The 25,328-nt window shown below is 44.3% G+C and overlaps 1 protein-coding gene across 38 annotated transcripts in view; it reads left to right on the top strand.

The window, feature by feature from the left end:
- MSI2 (musashi RNA binding protein 2) overlaps positions 1 to 25,328 on the top strand; it is a 430,429-nt gene that overhangs the window by 307,538 nt on the left and 97,563 nt on the right. For all 38 annotated transcript variants that reach the window (XM_081173058.1, XM_081173057.1, XM_081173063.1 and 35 more), the window contains one exon: positions 14,777 to 14,859. In XM_081173058.1, the coding sequence (XP_081029184.1) occupies positions 14,777 to 14,859 (83 nt within the window). The remainder of the gene's footprint in view (positions 1 to 14,776; positions 14,860 to 25,328) is intronic.

Genomic DNA, 25,328 nt, shown 5'->3' on the forward strand with positions numbered 1-25,328 from the left:
TGTCAAATGCAATGAAGTGAGTTTGGCTATAATAAAAAAATGTAATATTTCAGAAATTTGGTAATAAACTGTGGAGAATTGACAGCAGCTTTCTCAGGGCGGGCATGACTTTGCCCCCTCCCTCCCCCCTCCCGTCCTGCCCTCTCCCCACTCCCACTCCCCCACCCCTTTTTGGGAACATAAATAGGAGGTATGCAGTTTCAGCTCCAGTTTGGTCAAAGGGCTAACGCAAGTGGGTCCAACATATGGCCCTCAATACCTTTTTGTGGGGTCCCCAGCAACATTTGACACCGCCTCCGCACTGCCTCCCAAAGGAGTAAGCAAGGCTCTGGGCTTTGGGAAGGAGGCGTGAGGCTCTGACAGGGTCCTAGAGTCCTCCAGCCTTCTTCCCAAAGCCTAGTTAACGCTTTCTCAGCTCAGGAAGGAGATGGGAGGACTCTAGTATAAGGTTTCCAGACCTCCCATTTCCCGGGAACAGTCCCTGGATTTACAAACCAGTCCCCTGACAAAATTCATTAAAGTTGAAAAGTGTCCCAGGATTCATTGAAAAAAATCTGGTAACCTTACTCTAGTACCCTGCCAGAGCTTCGTGCCTTCTTCCCAAAGCTTGGCACCTCACTTAGCTGTCTTTTTAGAAAGGCAGCCCAAGGGCGCTCTGTGGGGGTGTGTGTGAGAAATTATGGCCTTGCTCTCTCTCTCCCCCCCCCAACTGTACGACAAGGTTCCACGTCAAAGTACTCTTGCAGCCCACTTGGTATGAAAAATTGGACCGCCCTGGGCTAAAGGGGGGAAATGTCCCTGCTCCATTTTGCACCTCTTAATTAAATGTGATGCTTCGAGACATCAGCCAAGGACTATAAGTTTAGATGGAACATGGTGTTAAATACAAGGGTGTAGTTTTTGAAAGTGCTTGCATGACATTTTATTTTGTGTAGTTCTCCATTAGAAATACATATTTTGCCAAAGGGCAAAATAGAGTCCATAGCCCAAGCTTTCTGCAGCAATGGGCTGTGCAGTCAAGTTTCCCTGGAGGGATTGTTTGTGGCACCGGCCAATATTGATTGGTCCCGTATGCCAAAGCATCATAGTGTTTCTTTAGACGGACAGGATGGGCATCTCACAATTTTGGAAAAGTAGACTGCTGTTATCTCAATATGGCTTTAGGATCCATCTTTTAGCATCTGAATTTGAAAATGTTCTACAACAAAAATTGGAAGGAAGCAGAAACTCATCTCCATTTCATGCTTTGCAAGAATTAGAGCTTGAGCCCTAGCAGGGTGTGATTGTTTAGCTCGGATCATGCTTGCTGCCGTGTTCCTCCTGCTCTGTGTGTGCTTTCCACAACCACCACCCCCCTCCCTCACACCTTTGAATGAGCTCTCTTGCAAAAGCCATCCAGGAGAGGGGAAGAGAATTGGAACAAAAAGAATTGGAGCAAAAGCCAGAGAATATTGTTGCCCTTTTATCCAGCTGTGTGACTGACCTCAGCTCTCTGCTTTCCTGCTGTGTTTGTATTGAAATGCTAGCACCTTTTTCTGAAGTTCTCGCTCGGAGGCACTTGTCTGCCGATTTCAGTTTTTGAGAGCTTACTCTTGTGGCCTGGGCTGTGCATTTGCACATCTTAGTGGCAGTCATACCTGTGTCTGTCAAGAGAAACAGGAGCAATGTGTTTCTCCTCCCCCCCCTTCAGACACCCTTGTGCACTCACCAAAAAGCACCTGCGAACTAATCTTTTCCCTTGACAAGTGTCATTCACAGACTCACTGTTCAAGAGCTTTAGAATTAAATGAGGTTGGGATTTTCTAGCTTTGGCCACAGGTATGCTTTTCTACCCCCCCCTCCCCTTCAGCTGAGAACAACCAGGGGTGATATTTAATTCACATTGGGAATACACTTTTCAGATGCAGTCTTCGATGTTCTAGGACCCTAGTCCTATGCTTGGGGTATACATGTGCTTCCAGGCCCCACTATATACCTGGCATGGCTGGCTCCAGAGTTGAGAGGTCACTGGAAAAGTGTTGTCCGGTTTCACTCCCCCCCCAAAAAAAAGTGCAACTGAGCTTCCCGTTAAAAAAAAACTTACACTGTATTTAACTGGTGGAGGGTACATTGAGCAGCTTTTGGCCACCATGTTTTTTGCGGGGTGGTGATTCCTCCTCCACCACAGGCAATGGCTCAGAACAATTATTTCCAGGGCAATGGAAAGTAAACCAAGATGATGACTGGAAGCTGAGAGGCATTAGAGCAGTGGAAAACAAAAGATGTGTAATTTTGTTAAAAGGTGGCCCTAGCCAGTCTTCAGCTGCTCTTTAAGGTGCTAAGTGGCCAACATTTGCCTGATGTTTACCTTGATGCCCAGTATCCGGTTCAAACTGTGTTATTTGTTATTTTACTCTTACGTATTGTAAAGAATCATTGAACACAGCTGAGGTTACTAGTCCTTAAGATCCTGCTCAGCTGAAATTGTGACCTTTCCATTAAAAATGGGTTGTCTGCTGGGGCTTTACAAACGCAAATCACCTCATGTGATAAAAGGACGTGCAATATCTTGTCCCCACCACTGTCCAAAACCTCTTTCTGCAGTTTTGAACTGGATAATGAAGAAATATTACTCCCCTGTTGTCATGCCCTTTCATATGATTTCTTGCCAGGTGATCTTTCTCAGGTCTGTATTTACTTTGTCTGTCCCGTTGCCTGCACTTAAGTTAGTTCAGCTTGTGCAGGGAAGAAATGCTGTCTTTCTGCTGCCCCATTATTCATGCACCTGCTTTCTTGTTTACACTGCTAGCTTTGGCAGCTGGCTGCTGTAAACTGTAATAAAATGCCTTTAAAAAAATGAAGAAATGTGACCAGACAAGCTGGGCATAATAATATTAAAGCCAGCGTCAATTAATTTTTTCCTCTCCTTGATAAACGAGCCCCCGTTCCATCCATTAATAACGAGGGAAGCAACAAGAAAAGTTGACACTCTTTTAATTTATTTTCTCAACTTGCCTGGTCATATTCTTCCCCATTGCAAAGCTTACTAGGCTGCTGGGAATTGCAAGTGGCTTTCGCACAGTCGATGCATAGATTGGTGTGAATCAATATGGCTCTGCTTTATTCACACATTCCCCTGTAATCAGGAGGGGAAACCTTACTTAGTAAGCTATCTAGCGACTGAGGCTGTCAAGCTGCCCTATAATAATAATAATAGTAAGAGATCCTGCATGTTGCATTGTTATTGGGGAGGAGAAATTGGAAGTTGCATGTACTTTTCTTTACCTGCTGCTTAGATGCAGAAAAAATCAAGATGATAATGATGTTGGCAAGAAGGTTGTCAGAGCAAGCAGTTTGGAATTTCAACACAGCTTTTACAGTAGGAAGTTTCATCTGGTTTGAGAAAGAGTCCAATTTGCAGCTCCATCTGGCTCAAGGTCCAGTTCAGTTTTGGCCACACTTTCTGCAACCCCTGTGCATGTCAGAGGATTCGAGGAACTTTTCTAGGGCAGGGCATGGGAACCACTGGTCAGTGCTGCTGAGAGTATAAGAAGAGCCTGCTGGATCAAGTCACTTGGCCAGGGGTGCCCAAACTTTTTTCAAAAAGGGCCAGATTTGATGAAGCAAACATGTGTGAGGGCTGATCAAAGTTATTGAGCTTTTTTTAGGATTTTACCCCAAAAAATAAACTGTCACAGGGGCCAGATAGAATCTACTCATCTTCCTGTTATTGCAGTGGCTAGCCAAATGCCTATGGGAAGCATACAACCAGGGCCTGAGTTAAATGTTTGCTGTTGTAATTGTTGCTCTGCAGTGCTTGGCCCTCTCACACAGTCTCAGGTAGTTAAATCTCTGCATTGGAGAAGAGGGGCATCTTGTCTGAGGTGTATGTGCGCATGGCTGTGCTCCCGTGTGAACACTAACCCATCATGCAATACACAGCCTGCCAGCTGCTGAGGTATTGAAATAATATTTACCTGGCTGCCAGAGCAGCTTACAAAAATCAGTAGTAAGAGAGTCCCTCCCCTCAGGCTTACACTCTAAAAGACACAGCACACACAAGGAAAATAAGAACGGGAAGGAAGGAGGGAAAAAAGGAAGCTCAGGCACCAGTTCTTAAAGTTATAGTTCTTATAAAGAGGGCAGTTGTGCTTTTTGGAGTGAAATTTTAGCTCTTCATAATTGTAGAACGAGTAGAGTAATTTGGAATAAATTGTAAAAAAATTGTTCTCTGTGTGGATTTCTATCTGCATCCAGTGAGAGATGGTGCAGGGTGGCGGAATACATGTTAAGATATGAGTATCGGCAACAAGATTAGAATAAGACAGCACCAGACTTGTGCTTCTGGTCTCCATTGGGGACAAAAGCCATCCTGCAACCCTGGCTCCTCAGCAGTCGAGGCACTGCATGAATCAGCAGAGAGAGTGTGCTCTTGGGAGGTCTTGCTGCTGCTTAATTAGCTGGGCTGCCTAGGAATGATGCTAAGGGACTTGTGCACCAGTCTCAGCAGCAATTTCACCTCCAGGGCTAAATTATTCAGTTTGTTATGGTTTTGTTGCTCAGCACAGTGCACACCACTTTTCCAGTACACACCAACCAAAAACGAACTGTCTACAGTCTGTGAGAAGGACCTCCCATGTCCCCACACTATGTTCTCACATACTTCATTGCAACTGGTAGCCATCAGAGAACTATGGAGGGGCTACTTAATGCTTCTAGAGATAATCTATTCCCAACACTCTCAGAGTAAGAAGTTGGCATCCGCAAGGGGCTTGCACAAGCATTCCTTACCTACTTTGAATTTCCTCCCCCCCCCCCCGCTTTTTGAAGTATTAAAATATTTAGACTAGTTTTTAGAAAATTGATAAAATGGGATTTTGCATTTGAACTGAGTAAAGGGACAAGGCGACAGTGCCCTTTGTTTTAGCTTTGGAAGCTCTTGCAGTCACGGAAACTATTAAGATAACTGGGGTTTAGATAAAAAGAAATAATGTAAATAAAATTGTACGCAGATGATATAGTGTTAACTGTTATAAAACCTCTCAAATCTCTGAAAGAGTGAGACTATTATTGAAATATATGGATCATTAGCTGGATATAAATTAAACAGAGATAAAACTGAAATATTAAGTATCAATAATAAAACCAAAAACAGATAAGAGAGATGTTTAGCTACAGCTAGAGGACAAAACCGATTAGGTATCTTAGAAGAAAAATAACAAATAAGATAGATGAATGAATATTTAATTAAATAAACAATGGAAGAAATTCAATTTATCCTTTTGAGGGCAGATTTTCTGCAGTAAAAATGATATTACTACTAATATATGTTACACACACAGGTTTCAAATCAATTTCTTTCCATTAAAATATCTACTCAGCAAATTATCAAACAGCAGTAATGTTTGTTAGAACTCTTAAGAAACCCTGGAATTACATCTATTATTTTATAGGATCATTCTTCTGGAAAAACAGTGGGGCGTTCTAGGGAAGAGGGAAGAGCATCTGGCAGCAGCAGGGAACTGAGAGGAGCACCACTGAGCACTAGCCTCCTGCTATTGAAATTTGCCCCTGCTCCCTGAAAAAGCTGAAATCCCATCCCTACCCCACTCGGTTCACAGCAGGCAAATAGGGTCATGCATCCTTGATTAAGTAGGCTACTCTGTAGTTGAAAGCCTGGAAGCTGAGGATATAGACACACACACAAGTGAAGTGTGGCCTTGGGGCTCTCCCCAGGCGACATGCTCTCTTCGCAGGCAGCAGCCCTCACTGGTCCTATTCCTCACTTTCCCTGAGTAGTTTTGACTGCCTCAATTGCTCTTGCTCTGTGATAATGCTTCTTGCTTGCCTGGATGGGATGGAGAGGGGCGTGTTTGTGTTTGCAGAAACCCCTGGCTTTTCTGGAGTAGGAATGTAGCCTACTTTAGGCATCTCCTGTGCACTTCTGCCTCTAGCCACACCCTCCACTAAAATGGGCAACCAGAATATTGCTCATGGTGGAATGCTACCCTCAGTTTCAGAGCTCTGGGAAACAAGCTGCCAATGTTTTTTAACATATTTCTGCAAGTAGATTCATCCACACCACTAGAGGGCATACTGGTTCCTGCAGTACCTTCTGTAGTTTACCTCCTTATGTTGAATGGTAATTGTGCAGTGAATTATTACCAAATTTGTTTGCTATGCTGATGTTGTATCTGTTACAGTTTGCTATTTTATTACCACTGATAGGTTGTGTTTGCTGTAAATTGCCTTGAGCACACTTTTATTATGGGAAAGGTGATATATAAATGCATTTGTTAGATTGATTGTTTGTAGAGGACCAGGTTAGTTAAACAGTATGTTTTGGGATAAGTGGCTCATGTTGTTTTGTGCTTACACAAATAATACCAGGGAACTTTTCACCATCAGTTGAAAGCTATTCAGGACAGTTAGTGGGAGCACAGGTGCTGTGATTAGGGTATTTTAACACCTTAGCATATGCATTACCATAGAACAGGTGGAATGGAATGGAATTGTTAACTTTGCACCACTTTCCAGATTTGACTCATCCTTTTCCTCATGCTGCTAATAATACTTTAACGAGAATTTAAAGCAGCCGCTGTCAACCTGTTGTTCTCCAGATATTCTGGACTACAACTCCCATCAGCCCCCAGCCAGCTTGGCTAGGAGTGCAGTCCAAAACATCAGAGGGCACCCGCTTGGTGAAGACTGATTTAAATACATAGTAAAGTATTAAAATATTTAAATGCTTTTTAAAAATACATATTTTAAGACGCTGTTTCTATTTTTACTTTTTTAAAGCATTGGTGGCCTTATAGTGGATTTTCCATGCCACGTCTTGCTTGGCCCTATGCTGCTGCTGCTGCTGCTGCTGTGTGTGTGTGTGTGTGTGTGTGTGTGTGTGTGTGTGTGTCCCCGCTCTCACACAGCTGAATAGACGTCCATACTGCATGTGGTAAAATTACCAGTGTGTAGACAAATAAATCCCACCAGGTTCAAACCACTCACTGCAGTGTTTCATGGCGGTAGTATCATCCGAGCCATATTTCTGCTAACCTAATACGAGGCCTCTCCAGCAGCCAATGCAAGTATGAAATATAGCTGTCTTTGAGACGGGTGGGAAAAGCCCACCAAAACTCAGCATGCAGAGGCATAATTTTTCCAAGCAATTGGTGCCTTTGGCATTCCTTGTTAACTTTATTTATGGCTTCTACCAATTTCTTTAATTGTTTTAATCATGTGTGGTTTCAGTCATCTGCCCTCAACAGTATATCTCTTATTGGCAAGCCTCTCTAACTGCCTGGTGCTGTCAAGGTGGCTGGAAGGGTGGGAGGTGTGGTGGTTAACAATGGAGCAAGGTTGGGAGTCTTGCTGTGGGATCAGCAATATAGACTCAGCAGCAGCTTTTCCAGACATGCGTAAAACCTTTCCAGAGAAAACTGAAGTTGACATTTCAGATGGGTGCTTATATATTGATGGATCCCACCACACATGTATGATCTCCAGTATGTGAGTGTTGATTTCCAGGAAAAAAAGTGCTGTTTTTATGGTCAAACATGAAAAGGATGCAAGGTCAGGAAGGAATCCTATTAGCTGTGCTGGAAAGCAGCAAACGTTTTATAGTTGGGCTGCCAGCTCTGGCCCTGAAACCTCTCTAATTTTGGTGGCAGCAGCAAAAAGAGAAAATAAAAAATAAACAACCAACTCTATGTCCTGATCCAAATCTCTTCCATCCAAATCATCAAATTGATTGTTTCATGAGTGGGGAAGGGACCATAATCTCCCCCCAATCAGCTGACCAAATGGCCGTCATTTCTGGTGGTAGTATTATTTTACCAATTGGGGGGTGAGGATTGCTGTTTAAGCGAGTCAGTGAATAAATTAAAACGTGATGGTCCCAGTTCTGGGGCCAAAATGTGGGCAGATTTGTGCATCTTATAGAGTAATCCTGTGCATGCTTAATCAGAAGTGAATCTCGTTGTGTACAATGACCTTATTATTTCTATGTGCAGAGATTTGCAGGCTCTGTGAACGAAGCAGTCTCGCAAGGCTCCACTGAATTGGGATACTACACTGGAGTATAAACCCAGAGATGTCAAAAGAGATGACTCTGGAGTGAGTGCTTTGAGGACTTAAGTTCCCACTCTTGGACCCAAGTTCATCCTCCTTTAAAAGGGTGACTCTGAAGGTTGCCATGCACTTGATCTGATAATGAGGCCGATGCCGAATTCCTTTGGATCATAAAGCAATATAAACAGCTAAAATAGTGCAGAGTACATCAGTCAATTTCCTGGATGATTCACTGAGTTTCAGTGTCCCTCAGGGGCTATTGACTTGCCTCTGAATGAGATGACTTTTTATATATTTCCAGAATTGTTTTTGCTTGTATTTGCTTTTCCCCCGCTTCATTTTTTTTTAAACTTCCAGACCATGTATTTCTGCCTGTGTCTCTCCTTCAGTGATTTCGCTTGGCTCAGATCACCACATTTTAGGAGCTTTTTTGTCTTTGCTTCCACCCTCATTATCCTCCCCCCCCCCATTTCCTTTTATTTTTTCCTCAAAAAAGATTATTCAAATGTATATGCAGTTTTTCTTCATTTGAATAAAGAGGGAGGGGAGCCACCCTGTTTGACTCTGTTAACCGCTTATCTCTTAAATAGAGCTTGTTAGCTTCCAATAATAGCTTCATTCAGGAGGATGCAGTATAATTTCATTTTAAAAATGCACACTCCTTGACAACCAGATTCCTATTTATGTCACCATTTTAAACAGCCTCTTTTGTTTTGTGTTAATCTTTCTCATACACTTTCGGTGGAATGGGTTTTTCTGTTGTTGACTCTTTGTACCACTCATAAGAAACAATTGTCTGTTTAATCCAGAAAGATTTCTAAGACTTGAAGTAATTTAAAAATGAGTGTGTATTCATTACCTTGACTAATGGGGCATGAAGAAAGGGAAATACGTTTTTTGGGTGTGTGGTATTTTTTGGCATACATTGTACTTGTGTTTCTTAGATTCTGGACAGATGCCTTCCCCCCCTAGTTAAGCTCATCCTGGTTTATGATGTTTCCTTTCAGATTAAGTTAACTGTGTAGAGATTCTGGACTTTAGGGGGAAATTATTCAGTTGGGTTGCATTTTAAATACCGAGAGATGTGGAGACCTTGAATCAGCCAATGCTTTGTGGAAATTTTAATAAAGCTTCATTTCAGGTTAAATGTTATTGATAGTTAGATTGCCAGAAAGCTCTCCTGCACAGGGCACATATATGGGCCTTGCATGCAGGGGAGACAAGCCAAAGGAATGGGATTATGAAAGAGCAAAGACTCAAAAAGAAAATCTTCTGCTCCTTATGTGTCTGTTTTGCAAGTTGGACCTATGAACATAAAAAAGATCATGCCAAAAGCCCCTCTAGGGGCCCCTTCTCTGCCCCCCACCCCTCCAGCTCTTCCTCTCCTTGGTGTCTGTCCAATGCCAGTGTCCCTTGTGAACTCCGATGGATTTTATCCTGTGGTCAGCACAGAATGGGGAAGCCTCAGCAGAGGTGGGCAACTAGCAAGGAGAGACTGAGGGCTTGTCTGCGCTTGTCTTTCCTCTGCACTTTCTGGACACGATCCAAGCTTTGGAGCTCTGTGCCTGAGCACCCCCACACACACACACACACATAGGGCTTTCCTTGCAGAAGCCCACTCTTTGGCAATCTGTGGTGAACCTGAAATGCTGTTTGCTCCAATTCAGCTTGGGGGGGGGGCTTGTTTCCACAGGGAGAGCTCTGTGGGAAAGAGGAGGGGGGGTCATACACAGTGCTTTGGGGCGTGGACCTGTGCCTGGAGGGAGTGGGGTGGGTAAGCCCTGGGACAGCTACCTCAAACTTAGGCTTTGAATACTGCTCTGAGTATATGTGAGGAGACTGGAGAAATGGTTTTAAGTCAACTGTAATGTGGACTAGTCCTGTAATGGTGGATGTGTATGTGTATTTTAATGAACTGAAGAGGCTAATCAGAGTGAAAGCTTATTCATTTGGGGGGGATGGTGTTTGTGTGTCTGAATGTAATAGTGTTTAGCTTATTTTTGTTGCTGTTTTTGTCAATATTGGTTTATAGATTATAAAAGCTTTATTGATTTGTTAATTATATAATGGGACTTGCACTGTAATTGTGATGTTTAGCCTTAGTCGCTGGTATTCTAATAGTGTTTAATAGATGGTTTAATAGATTGATGTTTCATTAATTATATGATTTACGCTGTACTTGTGATGTTTTATTATGTTGTTGTTATTTATGGTGTGTAAACCGCTTTGGGATTCATGGGAATGGAAAGTGGCATGGAAATTCAGTCAATCACTCAGCTGGATGCTGTGCATTATCAGCCAGTGCTCCATGGTTTAGGTTTGGGTGGGGAACCTGTCATCTTCCAGATGTTGCTGGACGACACCCACCATGTATTGGCCAGTTCATACATCTGGCATGATGGAACCTCCATTCCCAGAGGCAATACACCATGGACTGCCAGATGTTAGCAGCAAACTATGACCAACATTTTCTGCTGCTCAGCTTCCTAAAGGCACCTGGTTAACCACTGTTGTGAAGACGATACTGGACCTTTTCCCCGAACTACCAAGGCAATTTCTTTTGTCCACATCTTGCCAAGTAGCTACTGTACATACAGCCTTTCAGGTGCAGACTGTCCATGCTAAGCTTTGGATCTGTATTGTGTGGGTGTTTGAAACACCAGCATCTTAGTCCATCTTTTTTTTGATTGGATTGATTTGCTTTTTAATTATTTTTTACGCTTCTCCATTTAGAAGTACAGCAAGCTTGCTCTGTGCTCTTGAGGGGGAGAGACTGTGTCTTCCATTTACCTAAAGGGCTCCCACAAATAGAAACAGAAAGAGATCACTGTGTAGCCTTTAAGACTGTTGTGTTGCATTTTAGTAATAGACACAGATTGTTCAGGACTATGGCTGGGTAGCTGAGAGCGGCTCACATGCTGTGTAACCTATAATAAGCTACATTTTAGGAGCAGCATTTAGAAGTTGCTGTCTCACAAGTGCTGCCTTTGCTCAGAACCAGTTCGGTCTATTAGCCAAGTGCACAGGTTCAGAAGTGTGACCAATGTGTTCTCCTCAATCTCTGCACCTCACACAGTGTGCAAAGCAGGATCAAGTTTCTATATGTTTACTGACCACAGACCCAATGTTCTAGCCCCTGAGCCTGGTAAATACTCTCCTTGCCTTTTGAAAGTGCCCATTTAAATTTATTTTAATGTGAATTGTCCGACTTGTCCTCTCCAGGGAAGCTAAATCTGTGGTGACAAATAGGCATCTTTTTTCTCTAGTGCCCATGTACAGTATGTCCATGATTGCACACCAGACACACACATTGCCAGCTATTTTACATACAGTAGCTTCCAGTGTATATTTTGAAATGTTGACAACCTAGTGAGGTATATAGAACTGTGGTTTGTTCTAAAGTGTGCAAAGGAGAGAGGACGGCACAGTCTAAGGAATGAGCTGTGTTGCATTCATGATCACCTGCGTCCTGGAGGGAGAACCTCTGGCCCTCCAGATGTTGTTGAACTCCCATCAGCTCCAACCAGCTTGGCCAGTGGTCAGGGATGATGGAAGTTGTAGTCCAGCAACATCTGGAAGGCACAGATTTCCCATCTTGAACCTAAACCATGAAATATTAACTCTGATAAGCTGCAGGTCCAGAATGCAAAACAATCACATAATTAAAGAGCAGACCGTGTTCTTTTTCAGTCGTGGTTCTTCCAGAAGTCCATAAGTAAACACCTTTTCATGAGATCAAGTTTAGTTTCCACCCTCTTGTCAAGCCAGGCAACCAGATGTGCTTGAAATGATGCTGATCTTTAAAAAGCTGAAAATGATTGTTTACAACTTTTGTTGTTGATGATGCTTGTTTCCCCTGAATAGAGTGAGATCTGTGCTTGTCTGTACCTGTCTGTACTAATGTCTTCTTCAAAGAAGGTGTTTTTTCAAGTCTGAGAAAATAGGCCAGGCAACACAGATGTTTTGTTTTGGTTCATTCTAAAGAGAAGTCTGAAACTGAAAATCTGTGTCACAGGGATCTTTGAAAGTGGTTCAGTGGTTCCCATTGTATGTCAGCCTGAAACTGGATTCCTGAGGTGGACACTCAATTGGTTGTTGTTTTCCCCCTCCCTAACCCTTCCAAATGTCAGTAGTACAGAACACATTCTTTCCTGAGTGCTACTGAAGTGGTCAGAGGCCACCTTACAGATGAGCAACTTTGTCTGCAGTGAGGGTTGATTGGTTGTTAGGGAGGCCCCTCCATTTGAGTTGACTATTGCAGATGCTTGTCAGATAGTGCTGGACGCTGCAATCATGCAGATATGTCTGAGAATAGGGGAGGGAGCTGGTATTACAATTGCTGCTGTTTGTGAGTGATTTTTACATATGTAGAAACATTGCTATGGTTTTCTCTTATTCTCCTAAGGGGAAGAAGCATTGGGGGTGTGGGTGTTTGGGTTTGTATTCCCCATAGGTGGGAGGACACAGTGGACAAACCCTGGCTATTACCCCTGAGCTTCCTAATGGTGAGTCAGGAGAAAGAGGATGATGGATTTGTAAATAGGGAATGTATTTATTGCAAATCAGTCTGCTAAAATGCCAACCCAGTTTTATTTTATTCTATTATTTTTAGTTAGAGACATAACTTTTATAGCAGTTTGTAGACCATCAGTGGCTGAAAGGAAAACCACAACTGGCTTCCTTCCCATTTACAAAAGTGTTGCTGGAGGAAGAGCCTTGCTGTCAGGTGACCTGACACAGGTGACTGAGTTACAGAAAAGTCTTGAATCTCTTTAATCAGAAATAAGTTCCAATCATTTCAGTGGGCTTCATTCCGAAGCGTGTATGCTTAGAATTGCAACGTTAGCTTACAGCCTTTGCCCCAGATGTCCTTGCAATATCCTCCTAATGCAGATGATGAATGTTTGTATTTTATTTTACCAGTTGGGAATTCAGGGAGAGAGAAGCCCCAAGTTGACCAAAGTTCCTCACTGATCAGCTGCTGGAGACCCAACAATGGGAGAGGGCTCTTGCCTTCATGCCCTGTTTGTGGGCTTTCCAGAAGAATCTAGTCAGTCCCTATGGAATGTGAGTCTGAGTGATCCTATAGCAGAGTTAAGCATTCAGACCTGGAACTCCGGACCCAAAGTCTTCTTGTCTACCTTCTGTATGTCACTGACTGTTTTAGGTCCCTTCTCGTGATTTGGGGGCAATTGGCTGCAGACGGTGTCAGCTTCCTTACAGTCTTCCCGCATAAACATGACTGCCAAGTTTTACAAACTGCAAAGGGACAATTTGTCAATTCTATACATTTACATACCTTCATTCCAAATCCCACACACGGGTTAAGCATATGTGATCTGTTTACTTTGCCACCTGCAGCTGGCTTGTGTGCGTAGCACGAATTATGTGATCATATCGCCATAGCCGGAGTTTTATTTCCCAAGCCTGTGGCTGCTGCCTGGAGCAAAAGCCTTCTGTGTCTGTTGTTGTGTGTTGAATTTCTATCCTCTTAGAAGCTGCCAAGTCTCTTGTGTCACTATTTTGGGAATCGGGTTCTGTTCTATAGGTTCACTCAGGGAGCTGTCACTTTATTTTAATGGGTTTCTATATTTATTTGTCCATTGAGCGGATGCCAGAAACGTGACGGTAGATTCCTCTCCCCCCACCCCCTTCGCCACCCGCTCCCCCGAAGAGATATGTGTGGGAATCATTATGTGGTGCTGGAGCATGCTGCCAAAAATCTTCAGCTTGGTTTTGCCTGGGATGGTGAAGACCTGACAGGGTAAACACAGCGTATAGCTGACGGGCAGACAGCAGGCATCAAACGACCTTAAACTGGCCTGAATCAGAAGCTGCGTTTGAAGTGGCAGTGCAGAACAGATGAGTGATCAGATGAGAGGCCTGCAACTTTCATAGTTCCTTCAAGGCCTCAGGATATCCTGATGAGGTATTAGAGGAAGTAATTCAGGAAGAAAAGAGACAAATAACCACCTCTGGATCTTGGCTGACCCGTAGGGCTGAACTGCCGCAATGAGCGGAAAGGACAACCTGGGACCCGCAGAGATCCAAGGAGCGCTTATTATACTGCCTGCTTTCTGGGGAGAGCAAAGCTGGTCTCTTTTAACCCTGATCAGTAACAGGCAGCTGGATTTTCCCCTCCCTTGTTTTCCAGGAGGCAAATGTACTGCAGTGTGTTTGCAGAAGCATTGATACGTTTGCCCTCTTACTGGCAGTGTGTGACTGATGATTCATGATTATTCCTTTTGTACTACTGACCCTTCCCCACCCGCCCCTTGCTGCTTAATGAGACATCCATAATAGGAAGAGTCCCGTAGGGTTTAACTCTACCTGAAGCCAATAGGGCTTCATGGACAGGTGGGAAAGAATATAAGGACAATTATTCCTCAGAAGCTATCGTGTGCAGCTGAGATTTATGTCCTTTTTATGTCATGTACCCTTCTCCAGAAAAGCAACTGTCTATTTAAATGTATAGAAAGAGCATGGAGAAAAAAAATATAGACATAGCCCTTGTTTTCAGCTCTAGCAGTCCCCTGTTGATTTAATCCATATTAATCTTCAAGAGTTTTTCTTTATAGGTTTGATGAAACACACTTTGGTTTTTGAATGCATATTTGTGTGGTGATCTAACCGAGGTGCCTTAAAGTCATTTGTTTTGTAAGCAGCCGAAAAAAGGTAAACGTATTTTTACCGTGATTAATATTCCTTTCTTTCTTTTTAAAAATAGGATTTGGCTTTGTAACTTTTGAGAATGAAGATGTGGTGGAAAAAGTCTGTGAAATCCATTTTCATGAAATCAATAATAAAATGGTAAGTTTCCTCAGCGGGTGCATCTGTTTTTGAGGAATATCTGTCTCTTTTTCATAGGCATGGTGGGGTGTCTCTCAGTTGTCCTTGAGGGGGTTGTTGTGACATTTATTCACAAATCAATGGTGTCTCTGAGCATGCTTGATCAGAAACTTTCACTTACTATTAGGCCTGCACAGAAGTATTTAAGGCCCCAACTGTCACTATATACTAGGAGGTGTCTTTGTTTTTCTGGTACAGGCCCTTGATAAATCAGTGTTTCTGTTTTGCCTTTTCAGGAGATGCTGGGGTTCTTTTAAATAACGTTGCTTGTGTGTGCAGTGGCTTCTCTTTTATCTTTACAGATTTACTGTTCCGAAGAGCAAATGCTGATTAATGTGTTTTTGAATGGCAGCTATTCTGCAATAAAGTACTGACTTCACTGTGAGATTAAGCATAATTTTACTGAGATTTTAAAAAGGGGGGAAACAGTCTGTTTCACAGTGAGCATAACTACCCTGCCTTGCTTCTAAAGTCAGTCCAGAAGAGACTGTTGAGGAGGGACAAATAGCCATGGAAGGGATCCTAAGCTGAGCGGTAGAGCACCTGCTTGGTATGCAGAAGGACCCAGGTTAAGACCCCAGAAACTGTTGATGGGAAAGACGCTCTGCCTGAACCCTGGGGGACTGCCAGCCAAGTAGACAAGACTGTGCTCGATGGTATATGAACAGGGTGTCAGTGGGTGGAACTATACCAGTAATGTGTAAAAGCAGAAGACCCTTCAGGCAGCAGTTCTTTGTGTGAGAACTGAGGAGTAGGAGTGGCATACATACACAAGAGTGTTGTTATTTTTCATCTGTGAAATGAAGAAGGCTATGCAGTATACTTTATTATACTGTGAACTTAAAGCATCTTAAAGAGCAGGGCTCCCCAACTTTTCATACCAAGTGGGCTGCAAGAGTACTACAGCATGGAACCTGTGCACTGAACACTGCCTTGTCATTGTTGGGGGGGAGGCAAGGCCAAAATTGGATGCCCCCACCCCCAGCCCTCACACTGCCTTTCCGAAGCCGGCTAAGCAAGGTGCCAGGCTTTGGGAAGGAGGCATAAGACTCTGGCAAATGTCTTAGAACCCTCCCACCTCCTTCCCAAAGCTGGGAAAGTGCTAACTAGGTTTGGGGGAGGAGGCAAGATGTCTCTAGGACCCTATCAGAGCCCTCAACTCCTCCTTCCCAAAGCCCAGTGCCTTGCTTACCCTTTAGAAAGCAGTTCAAGGACTGCGGGGAGGGGGTGTCAGATGCTGCTGAGGGCTGCCAAAAAAGGTATTAAGGGTCGTGTGTTGGACCACTCTGATCTAGAGAAGTGGTTGCTGCTTAGGTCCAGTGAAGCTGACATGGTTTCTGTGATGCAGCCAGCAGTGCTGAATTATTGGGATCCGGCAAGGCTGTAAAATGAAATAAATCTTCTGCCAGGGCAATTTTGCCAATTTACCTGAGTGTACATTTTATCCTGCTTATTAAAGGATGACTTAAAATTGAGCGTCCTCACACTTCTCAAATCTAATACCCATTTCTCTCTCTCTCTCTTTCGCTTATGTTTTACTGTGCATTCTAGAATTAGAGAGCAAAGTATTTGACCTTCTCTGTGCAACTAAAAGCTCTTTCAGAGCAAAAAAAAGAAAATGCCCCAGGATCAGGACTTTTCAGATACAGGTTGTGTTGTTTGCAGGAGCAGTTTGTGTTCCACACATGCTTTCTGAAGTAGTAACAGTCCTGAGAGGCCTTTGTCTTCTCTGTAAATTGACCTGAGGACGGTCAGACCACTTGTTTGGAAAGCACACAGTAAAAAGTCTCCTGCAAGATTCACTGAAGAGAAATACCTAAATGTATCTCAAATGGCCAGTGCAGTGTATGTACTTGGTGGCAACAGCCTTCCCCTTATGCCCTCTAGATGTTTCGGACACCCAACTGCTATCAGCCCAAGCCAGGTTAGAGTGCTGAATATAGACCTGGCAGTCTTGGGTTTGAATCCTGCACTCAGACACACAGCTCACTGGGTGACTTTGAACTAGTCATTATTTCTCAGCCTAACCTTGAGGTTCCCCCCACCCCACCTCAGCTCCCTGCAGTATTACTTCATAACTTGAACTCTTTCTTTAAAAGTTTCTCTCTCTCCTAGTCTTAGGGATAGGACCCGCTCCCCTCCTTTTCTCTTTCTCTCTGCTTTTGCCTTGGAAATGGACTGCGCCCTCAGTAAAGCCATTTGGCTTGGATTATTAGAAACAAATCCAGAATAGGGCATCTGTATTTTAATCAATGCAGTAACTGATATTTTCAGCTAAAAGATTCTCCCCCTCCCCTTTTGTCAAAACATCTTCTGCTTCTCAAACCTATATTCAGATAGGCTTTATATATTGGTCTGATATGTGTTCACAGACTTTAAATTCAATAATGGGGCTTTTAGGCTGGATAAGATCAAAGCAATCTCCTTAGCATATGCTAGAGGCTGATTCAATATTTGACTTGCTAATTTTTCCCAGGGCTCTGAAATAATATCCCTCACATTGTTCCTCTCGGCACAATATGCATCTGAAATGAAAATAACAGGTCCTCTTTTATGCTCTGTGTTGAGATGTCAAGACTGGACTTTAAAAGGGTGGCTACAAAAGGAGGTGATCCTGAAGCAGAGGCTTCCATTCACGCTCACAGACTGAGCTTGAGCTGCTCTTCTTAGATGACTGACAGGTTCTTCATTTATATTTGCTCTTCCCAGATGACTGACAGGGTTCTTCATTTATATTTTCTTGCCACAGACTAATTTTCCCCCTATAACCTCCAGTGAGACTTAATAATATGGATAGAAACAAATTCAGCCTGTATTATTATTATTATTTTTAAAAAGAAACCTCTTCCTTCTCTTTTATTAAATATGCAGGCTGCATAGGATGTCCTGCTTTTTTAAAAAAAACGCACTCAGGTTCTGCTGCCAGAATACCCAGATTCTTTTTCTGGCATATTTATTAGTCAGAAAAAGCTATGCAGACAGGGACATTGTGGGAAAAGTTAAAACAGCCAATTTTGGGTTGAATTCAGGAATACCACTGAGAAGACCAAAAACTGTTTGTGCTTTTTTTTTTGTTTTTCTACAGAGGCATTGCTGTTGCTTCCATTCATCCCACTTTGGTCTGTGGTAAACACATTTGGCAGGTTTTTGTGTTTTCTCCCAAAACCTACAAAAGCTGTGTGACTAGAGGGACAGAACAAGAACAAAAGAAATGTGTGCCTGTTAAAAGAATTTATATCCTGCTTGTCTGGTTGTTTTGAATGCCTGAGACACCAAATCAGGTGTCTTCCCAGGCCTATTGAAACCGAAAAGTTTTTAGCAAGTATACACAAGAATGCAGTGATGGTGTCTGCCTGGTACCAATAGGCAGGAAATTCCAAAGTACACGTGCCGCTACACTAAAGGAATGATTCCTTACAAATGCAGACTCAAAGTTGCATGGCATGTGTAGAAATACAAGTTCTGCAGATTGAAGTGATTGGCACCTATGTGATCTTTGAAGCAAACTGGTCCCAAGCCATTAAGGGCTTTATATATTAATAGTAATGCTTTGAATTCTTGCCTAGTAGTGAACGAGAAGACCATAATGCCCAGGCAGGTTCATGTGGGAAGCAAAATACACCTTAGTCTCAAGTCACTGCAGCCTAAAGTGCTTTATAACACCCATATTAGAGCTGCGAGTGTTGCCCTCACAAGGAGGTGCGATCACCTGTAATGTTTGCCTGTGTGGGAGACCACCATTGCAGCAGACAAGGCAAAGCCAATTGTGCCCATAAGGGGCCTTAGCAGTTCCAAGTGATGGAATTCCATTTCAGAATCTTCCTTGTTTTCTTAGCTCTATTGATATGGTTGCTGGTCCTTGTAGAGCCAGGAAATGGGATTTGAGTTGCTGGGATGTGAGGGGTGGAAGATGACAGTGTGAGAGATGTCAGCTTCTGTGCGGCCTGGCAGAAAACGGCACGAGAATCTACCTGTAGCCAGAGACATTTAAACTGATCTGTTCCTTTGGGGTGAATGTCACAGCTGTTTCAGACTTCCTAACAAATGTGCATCTGAATGACTCAGCAATGGGGATTGATGTCTTGGGGCAGGAAGAAGAGTCACCATCTGTGGCCTGGCTGTTTCTTTCTGCCCCACAGTTGCTTTGCCTCCTCCCAGCTCAGCCTCCACGTCTATCAATGGGTAGATATTTAATCTGCATAAACTGAAATGAGTTAGCACATATAGACCTGTGTTCCCCTTCTCTGTGGGATGCAGCATTCCTAAGAGTCAGTGGAAATGTTTTCTCCTCTTGAAAATTCATAGTGAAAATTAGGCCAAGGAGTCTGGTAGAGACCCAGTCGTTGTCACTAGCCTTTCCTGATTACCTCCTTTTCCTCAGTGTAGGGGCTAAAAAAAAGAGCCCAAAGACCTAACCTCATTCTAACCAAAAAGCTCACCTAGCACCAGTTTCCTTCCCACTCCCCGCCTTCAGCAAGGTTTGCCCTGTGCAAGTGAGGAGGAGGAGCTGGATCAGGGATTGCCAATTTGGTGCCTCCATTAAGCCCATAAGCAGGGCCTGTTGTTGTTGCTCCTCCGCTGCTGCTATTCTGCCTCTGAACCAGAAGGTTCCATATAGTCATTATGACTATTAGCCCTCAATACATATATCCCATCCTCCATTAGTTTGCCTAAACTTCATTTAGAGGCTCCTCATTTGTGGGGTGCTTTCCTCATACCCTCCAATTGTCGCTATTTTGCTGGTACAATACCTATCACACTTCAGTAATCATGGATTCTGCCTCTATCACAGAAAGTCCCAGATTAAGAGATCTCTATTCTTTTGTATTTCTGTGGTGCCTCACTGCCCTGCCCCCCAATAGCACCACAGGGAATTAACTCCCAATTAAGATCTCTCTAACTGTTCCAAGCTCTGTGGTGCCCTTGGCCTCTCCTACCCTGCTTCTCACCCAATTGCTGCCCTTCTCTTCCTGTACAGCTTCATGGGTGCCGGGTATGGCTGGGCTGGGCGGCAGGCAAGACATGTTGCTGACGCTCTCCGGTGCTGGGTCCCACCACTGCAGCAGGTCCCGCCCTCCGGCTCTTGCTGCCCCTGCCCTCCTCCTCCAGCCACCCTGTCCCAATTTCCTTCGCCCGAATGCCTGGCACCAGCACCCCCCTCTTCTAGGCGCTTGGGCTGAGACATTTCTGTAATACCTAGGCTTTTGGACTTTATTTTAGATTACTTCAATATGATTTATGACTTGTTTGGGGTGTTCATCTTTTAGTGGGGTGGGGTAGGTCTCATGCTTTTTATACTTCTTGTTGAATGAACGCCTTTAGAAAATTTTGTTTTCCTGAAAGCACTGCACTGACTGCCAGTGAGCTATCAGGCCCAATGTAAGATGCTAGCATTAGTATACAAAGCCTTAAATGGCTTGGGACCCTGAAAGAGTGCCTCCCCCAATATCAACGAGTTCAGGTCCTGTATAAATATTTAAATAAATATGTAAAATAAATAAGATCTCACTGACGCTAAACGTTCTACGCACTGGTGTGCCCTGCTGTGTGAGTGTAACCTCCACGAAAATGTTGTGCGTCCAGAGTCCCTTCCTTTCCCTCCCACCTGTGGAAAACTCATCTCAGTATCTGCCTTCCAGGAGGTCATGATGTGTGATCCAGGCATGGGGTTGACTCATCCCTTCAGGAAGAATGCCCTTTAAATGGATTGCTCAGCCAGTAGAGGAGTTCTCAACCCAGCATGTGGGAAGAGAAGCTGGCACAGCTGGCCAGAGGCAGCAGCCAGACTATTGTCTTATCGCTGACTGGAGAATGCTTAGCAACCGTGGCAACGGGAAAAATCCATCCTCAAAGGACACTTTCCTTTTTAGACTTCTAAGTTGAGGCTCATCATTCTGAAATCTCTCTCAGTGTCTCCACAATATTTATTGTTCCCTGAAGTGGTGATGGGGAGGGAGGGAAAGAGTTGAATTCCACTACTGTGTTGGTGGACCTATTTCCAGCCTCCTTTTCACGGAGGAGCTAATTTTAGAGTCTCTGCGCCACTTTTGTCACCATTTATAAAGCTAGAATGTCAAATGGCGTATTAAACAGGCAGCATGAAAGTAGCAAGCAAATGCTAGCGAGGCGCTGAACGTGAAACCCACTATTGGTGTGGGAGTGAAAAGGTTCTTGCCAGGCATCAAAGAAAACACAACAGGCACCCTAAAAATAACTTACCTACGAAACCGAGGTGTTTCAAAAATAGAAACAGCGTGCGAGATACTTTGTGTGCGTAGTGAAGGGGGAGACTTTTCCTGCAGGATAATTCAGGGCAGCAGTAAAAGGCAGCCTGCAAAACCATGGAGTGTTGCCTTCCAACTGGTTTATTCTCAGCTTGGCCCTCACTTCTCCACGTCCCTTTCCACCAACATCACCTACTCTGTTGTTGAGGCGCTCTTTAAAATGTGGGGCTTAAAAAGTTTCCCCACTAAAGATTCCAGCAGCCAGGAGGTGATGCAGAATACCTAAGAACTGCAGAAGAATCCTGCAGGATCAGGTCGAAGGTCCAGCTGATACCACACCTTGTTTTCCACATTGAATGCACATGAAGGCAATAGCCGTCTTTAACTCCCCACAGGATAGTCTGTTTCTAAACCTGGAGAGGCTGTTTTAGCTCTCATTGTTAGTCACACTTGCTAGGTCTACCAGCCACTCAAGAAGAGGGCACACTGGAAATCCAGCCTTCTTCATCTCCTCTCTGCACCCATCACAACCAAGGCGCGCACACACATTTGCCCATGTGCATATTTCCTTCAGAACGTGCACTGACTTAATTGAGTCAGTGTTTGGGGGGAGTTGTGGGGGGCAGGAGAATTCATTAGCAGGCTAACAAATTAAAATGCACGTAATGAGGACGGGAAGAGGAAGCAGCAGCATCCGGCATGTTTCAGATGCTTTTATTTCCAGTGTTTGTGCTCTTAGAAAGTTACGTGTACACATTGACACTTCCAGGAATTTGTGAATAGACACAGTGGTGGGAGGGAGGGAGGCAACTTTCCTCTCCCAACTTTTTTCTCTCTGCATTTCTACTTGTCCCCCCCCCCCCCACCTGCAAGCTGCCTATCTAGGTTGCTAGCTTAGGGACCCAGGAATGCCATGGAACAACTGGAAGCTGCGTTATATTGAGGCACACCATTGCTGTGTCTAGCTCAGTCCTGTCTGCCCTGACCGGTTGTGGCTCTCCAGCATTTCTGACAGTAGCCTCTCCCACTCCTATGTGGAGATGCTGGGCATTGAACTGGAGACTTGCATGCAAAACATGTGCTCTACCTGTGGACCCCTCCCCAAATAAATCTATACTGGCATTCGTGGGTACTATGAGGAAGCTTCCATCACTGCAGTCCATTTGAACCAGAAACTTACCAGTTGGCAACACTTAAGTGCTTATGCTGGAGCACCGGGTGTGGGTGTGCGTTTGGTTGTGTGCGGCCTGCACTTTCCAGCCCCAAGACACCCCGGTTAATTGGATAAAGGTATAAATAGCAGATCCTGTAAAATAAAACCCTTGGGGAACGGTTTGCAAGACCAGAGGGCTCTTTGCTTTCATTATTTTTTATTTATTTACGATACTTTTCCTCCTGGTGCTTTGATGCAAGCAGGTGCACAAAGTGGCTCTACAAAAAACAAAAACTTAATGACATCAGCCAATAAGCGGCAGCAACAAATGCACAGTCAGATTAAAGCAATAAAAACAGACTAACAAAAAAATTAAATAACCCAGAAGCGACCAGCAGCTGCTACTGAATCCCAAGCCCCCTCTGAAATGAAGCTGCCATTACCCAGTAGGCCTCTGTAAGACAAAATGAGCCCACCTGGAACATCAGCCCCACCACTGAAAATGCTCTGTCTTGTGCCCATCCTATGGGGGCAACTCTATTTGACAAGAGGACAGCCCTCTGTTTCAAAGTGGCATTTATCCTAGGGCCATTCAGTCTGCATCTGGTTTAAAGATAAGGAACCCTAAAAAGAAGAAGAGGAGAGCAGGTGAACTTGCTCATCACCAGATAGTAGCACCTGATCAGCAGACTGAGCTGGCACCTGGTGTCTTCCTCACTATGGGGAGATGCATTGCATTTCTATTTAAATTGTAGTAATTGATTTTAAGCTTACATCCATACATATGAATTCCAATATGCAAATTGGTGTCCTCTTTCTGTGATGCAGATCTTCATTTTTTTACAGTGTGTAACTGGCCACCCTCTTCTTGTGGTGGACAACTAAATAGCAGGGCTTCAATTGATGACCTCTGTGAGTGGAGTCAGTACAAGGGAGTGGGGCGTTGCTTTTGCAAACTAGCTCACAAATGTTGACCTCCCTCCTTCCTCATCTTGGGGACACTGCCTTCCTATAAGTGTCAGCTGGGAAGGCATTACATATTTTCATCCTGCATACTAAGATCCACCTCTTTCCCATGGCTTATGTAGCCCAAAGAGCACTCCAGCACACAAAGGGAAAGTCATAGTATGCTCAGGTGAGTGCAGATTTTCAGAAGTACAAACATTGTTTAGGGGGGAAAACATTGAAGGAGCAAATATCCCCAGAACAACTCAGTGAGAATTGAGTATCTCTAGTGTCCATTGAGTATTCACAGATGAGGGAGAGAAAGAATGTAATGGGGTATCATAGAGATGGGCATGTCGGATTAGCTGGAATGCTGAACAGGGAGAACTCACATGGCCACATTTTGTGAGATGTGCTCTGTGTATCTTCAGTTGAGTTTGCTTAGTGCTTTCAACTGATACTGCCAAACATGAGGAATCATTTTGGCTGTGTATAGAAATGAAACCTATGTGAGTGTCGTCGCCCGTCGCCCCCGGTGTAGTTAGCAGGGGATGGTAAGCAATGTAGAGTGCAGCTGTTTGGAGGTGTCCTATTAGGAGTAACACAGTCCGCTTCCCACGAGAGTTTTATCTTTGTTAATCTTCACATTATAGCCTAATCCCCTCCCTTGTTTTTAACGAAAGCAGTATGGTTAAATAACATGAGCTGTATGAAATGATAATGGGGCAATAAATATGAGAAAAGCACTAGAACACCAGGCACAGTGCTCATAATGTTTGGCTGCAACCGTCTTTTATCCAACTGAAGTCAGTGTGTTGCAAGTGCCTAGTGGGAGAGCAGGATATCAGCTGCCGGTTGCAATCCTAAACATACATGCCTACTTGAACCCACTGGGATTTACTCACAAGTAAACATGCTTAGGATTGCACTGCACTTCTCCAAGACTCACTTGGTGATACTCCAGGAGCGTTTAAGGCGGCCACAGAGATAAAACTGGGCTCACTTCCACAAGTGCTGAAACTTGTATTCTGTTGTTGTTGTTGTTGTTGTTGTTGTTGTTGTTGTTATAATTATTATTATTTTCAAAAGCTCTATTAAGCAAATAGCAAACAAGAAAAGCAACAGTGCATTAAGCTGTAAATAAAATTAGTCAGATTCTTTGGGAAATGCAAAAAAAAAAAGCTGCCTGAAACATGGATTCTTGAGAAACTCCACTGTCAAATTTTAAAAGCCATTAATAGACTAAGTTTCTAGTGCCCAGCTCTAGAGCAGTGTTTCCCAACCGGTGTTCCGCGGCACACTACTGTGCCGTGAGACATCGGCTGGTGTGCCGTGGGAGGGAGGCGGGCGAGTCGGGCGGCGAGAGGCGGCGGCGGCGAGGATCCGCGTCGAGCCGGGGGCGGCTCCGCGGTGGTGGTGCCGAGTGGCGGGGCAGCGCGCGCAAAAGGGAGGAGCGCGAGACAGCGGAGGAGGAGGAGGCCGGCATGTCCGGGCAGCAGCAGCAACAGCAGCAGCAGCAACTCCCGGCGACGGCTCCTCAAGCCCCGCCGCCGCCCCCTCCTCCGCCCGCTATCGCCGCCACCACCACAACAGCCGCCGCCGCCTCAGCTGCCGCCGTCCCTCAGTCCCTCGCTCTGCTGCCTCCTCCCACCCCGGCAAGGGGGAGGGAAAAAACTTTCACTTTTGTGCGTCCCTCCCGGCGTGACGCTGCGCGCTGACGTCACGGGGCGGGGCTTTAATGGTGGTGTGCCGCGAGATTTTTTTCCGGTAAACAGGTGTGCCGTTGCCCAAAAACGTTTGGGAAACACTGCTCTAGAGAGATGTTTCAAAATATGTGTCAGAAAGCCAAGGGGATCTATGCCAGAGAAATGAGTTGCATCAGGCAAGGTAGATGTAGATGTGCTTTCTGAGGGTAGCTGATCTTTCAGTGACTGCTAGTTCCTACTGCCTCCACCGCTGCCTGCCCTATCTCTGTTTTCTCATCTATTTCTTTAACAAGGAAAAAATTGATTCCTGAACAAACCCAGTTATTGCAAGTTATGCCGAATAATGCAAAAGCAAGTAATTCTGCATAATTTTCATTACAATATATGAATTTCATCGTGGCA

This window comes from Podarcis bocagei (genome assembly GCF_964188305.1).
Source record: "Podarcis bocagei genome assembly, chromosome: 15".
Taxonomy (NCBI): Eukaryota; Metazoa; Chordata; class Lepidosauria; order Squamata; family Lacertidae; genus Podarcis; species Podarcis bocagei.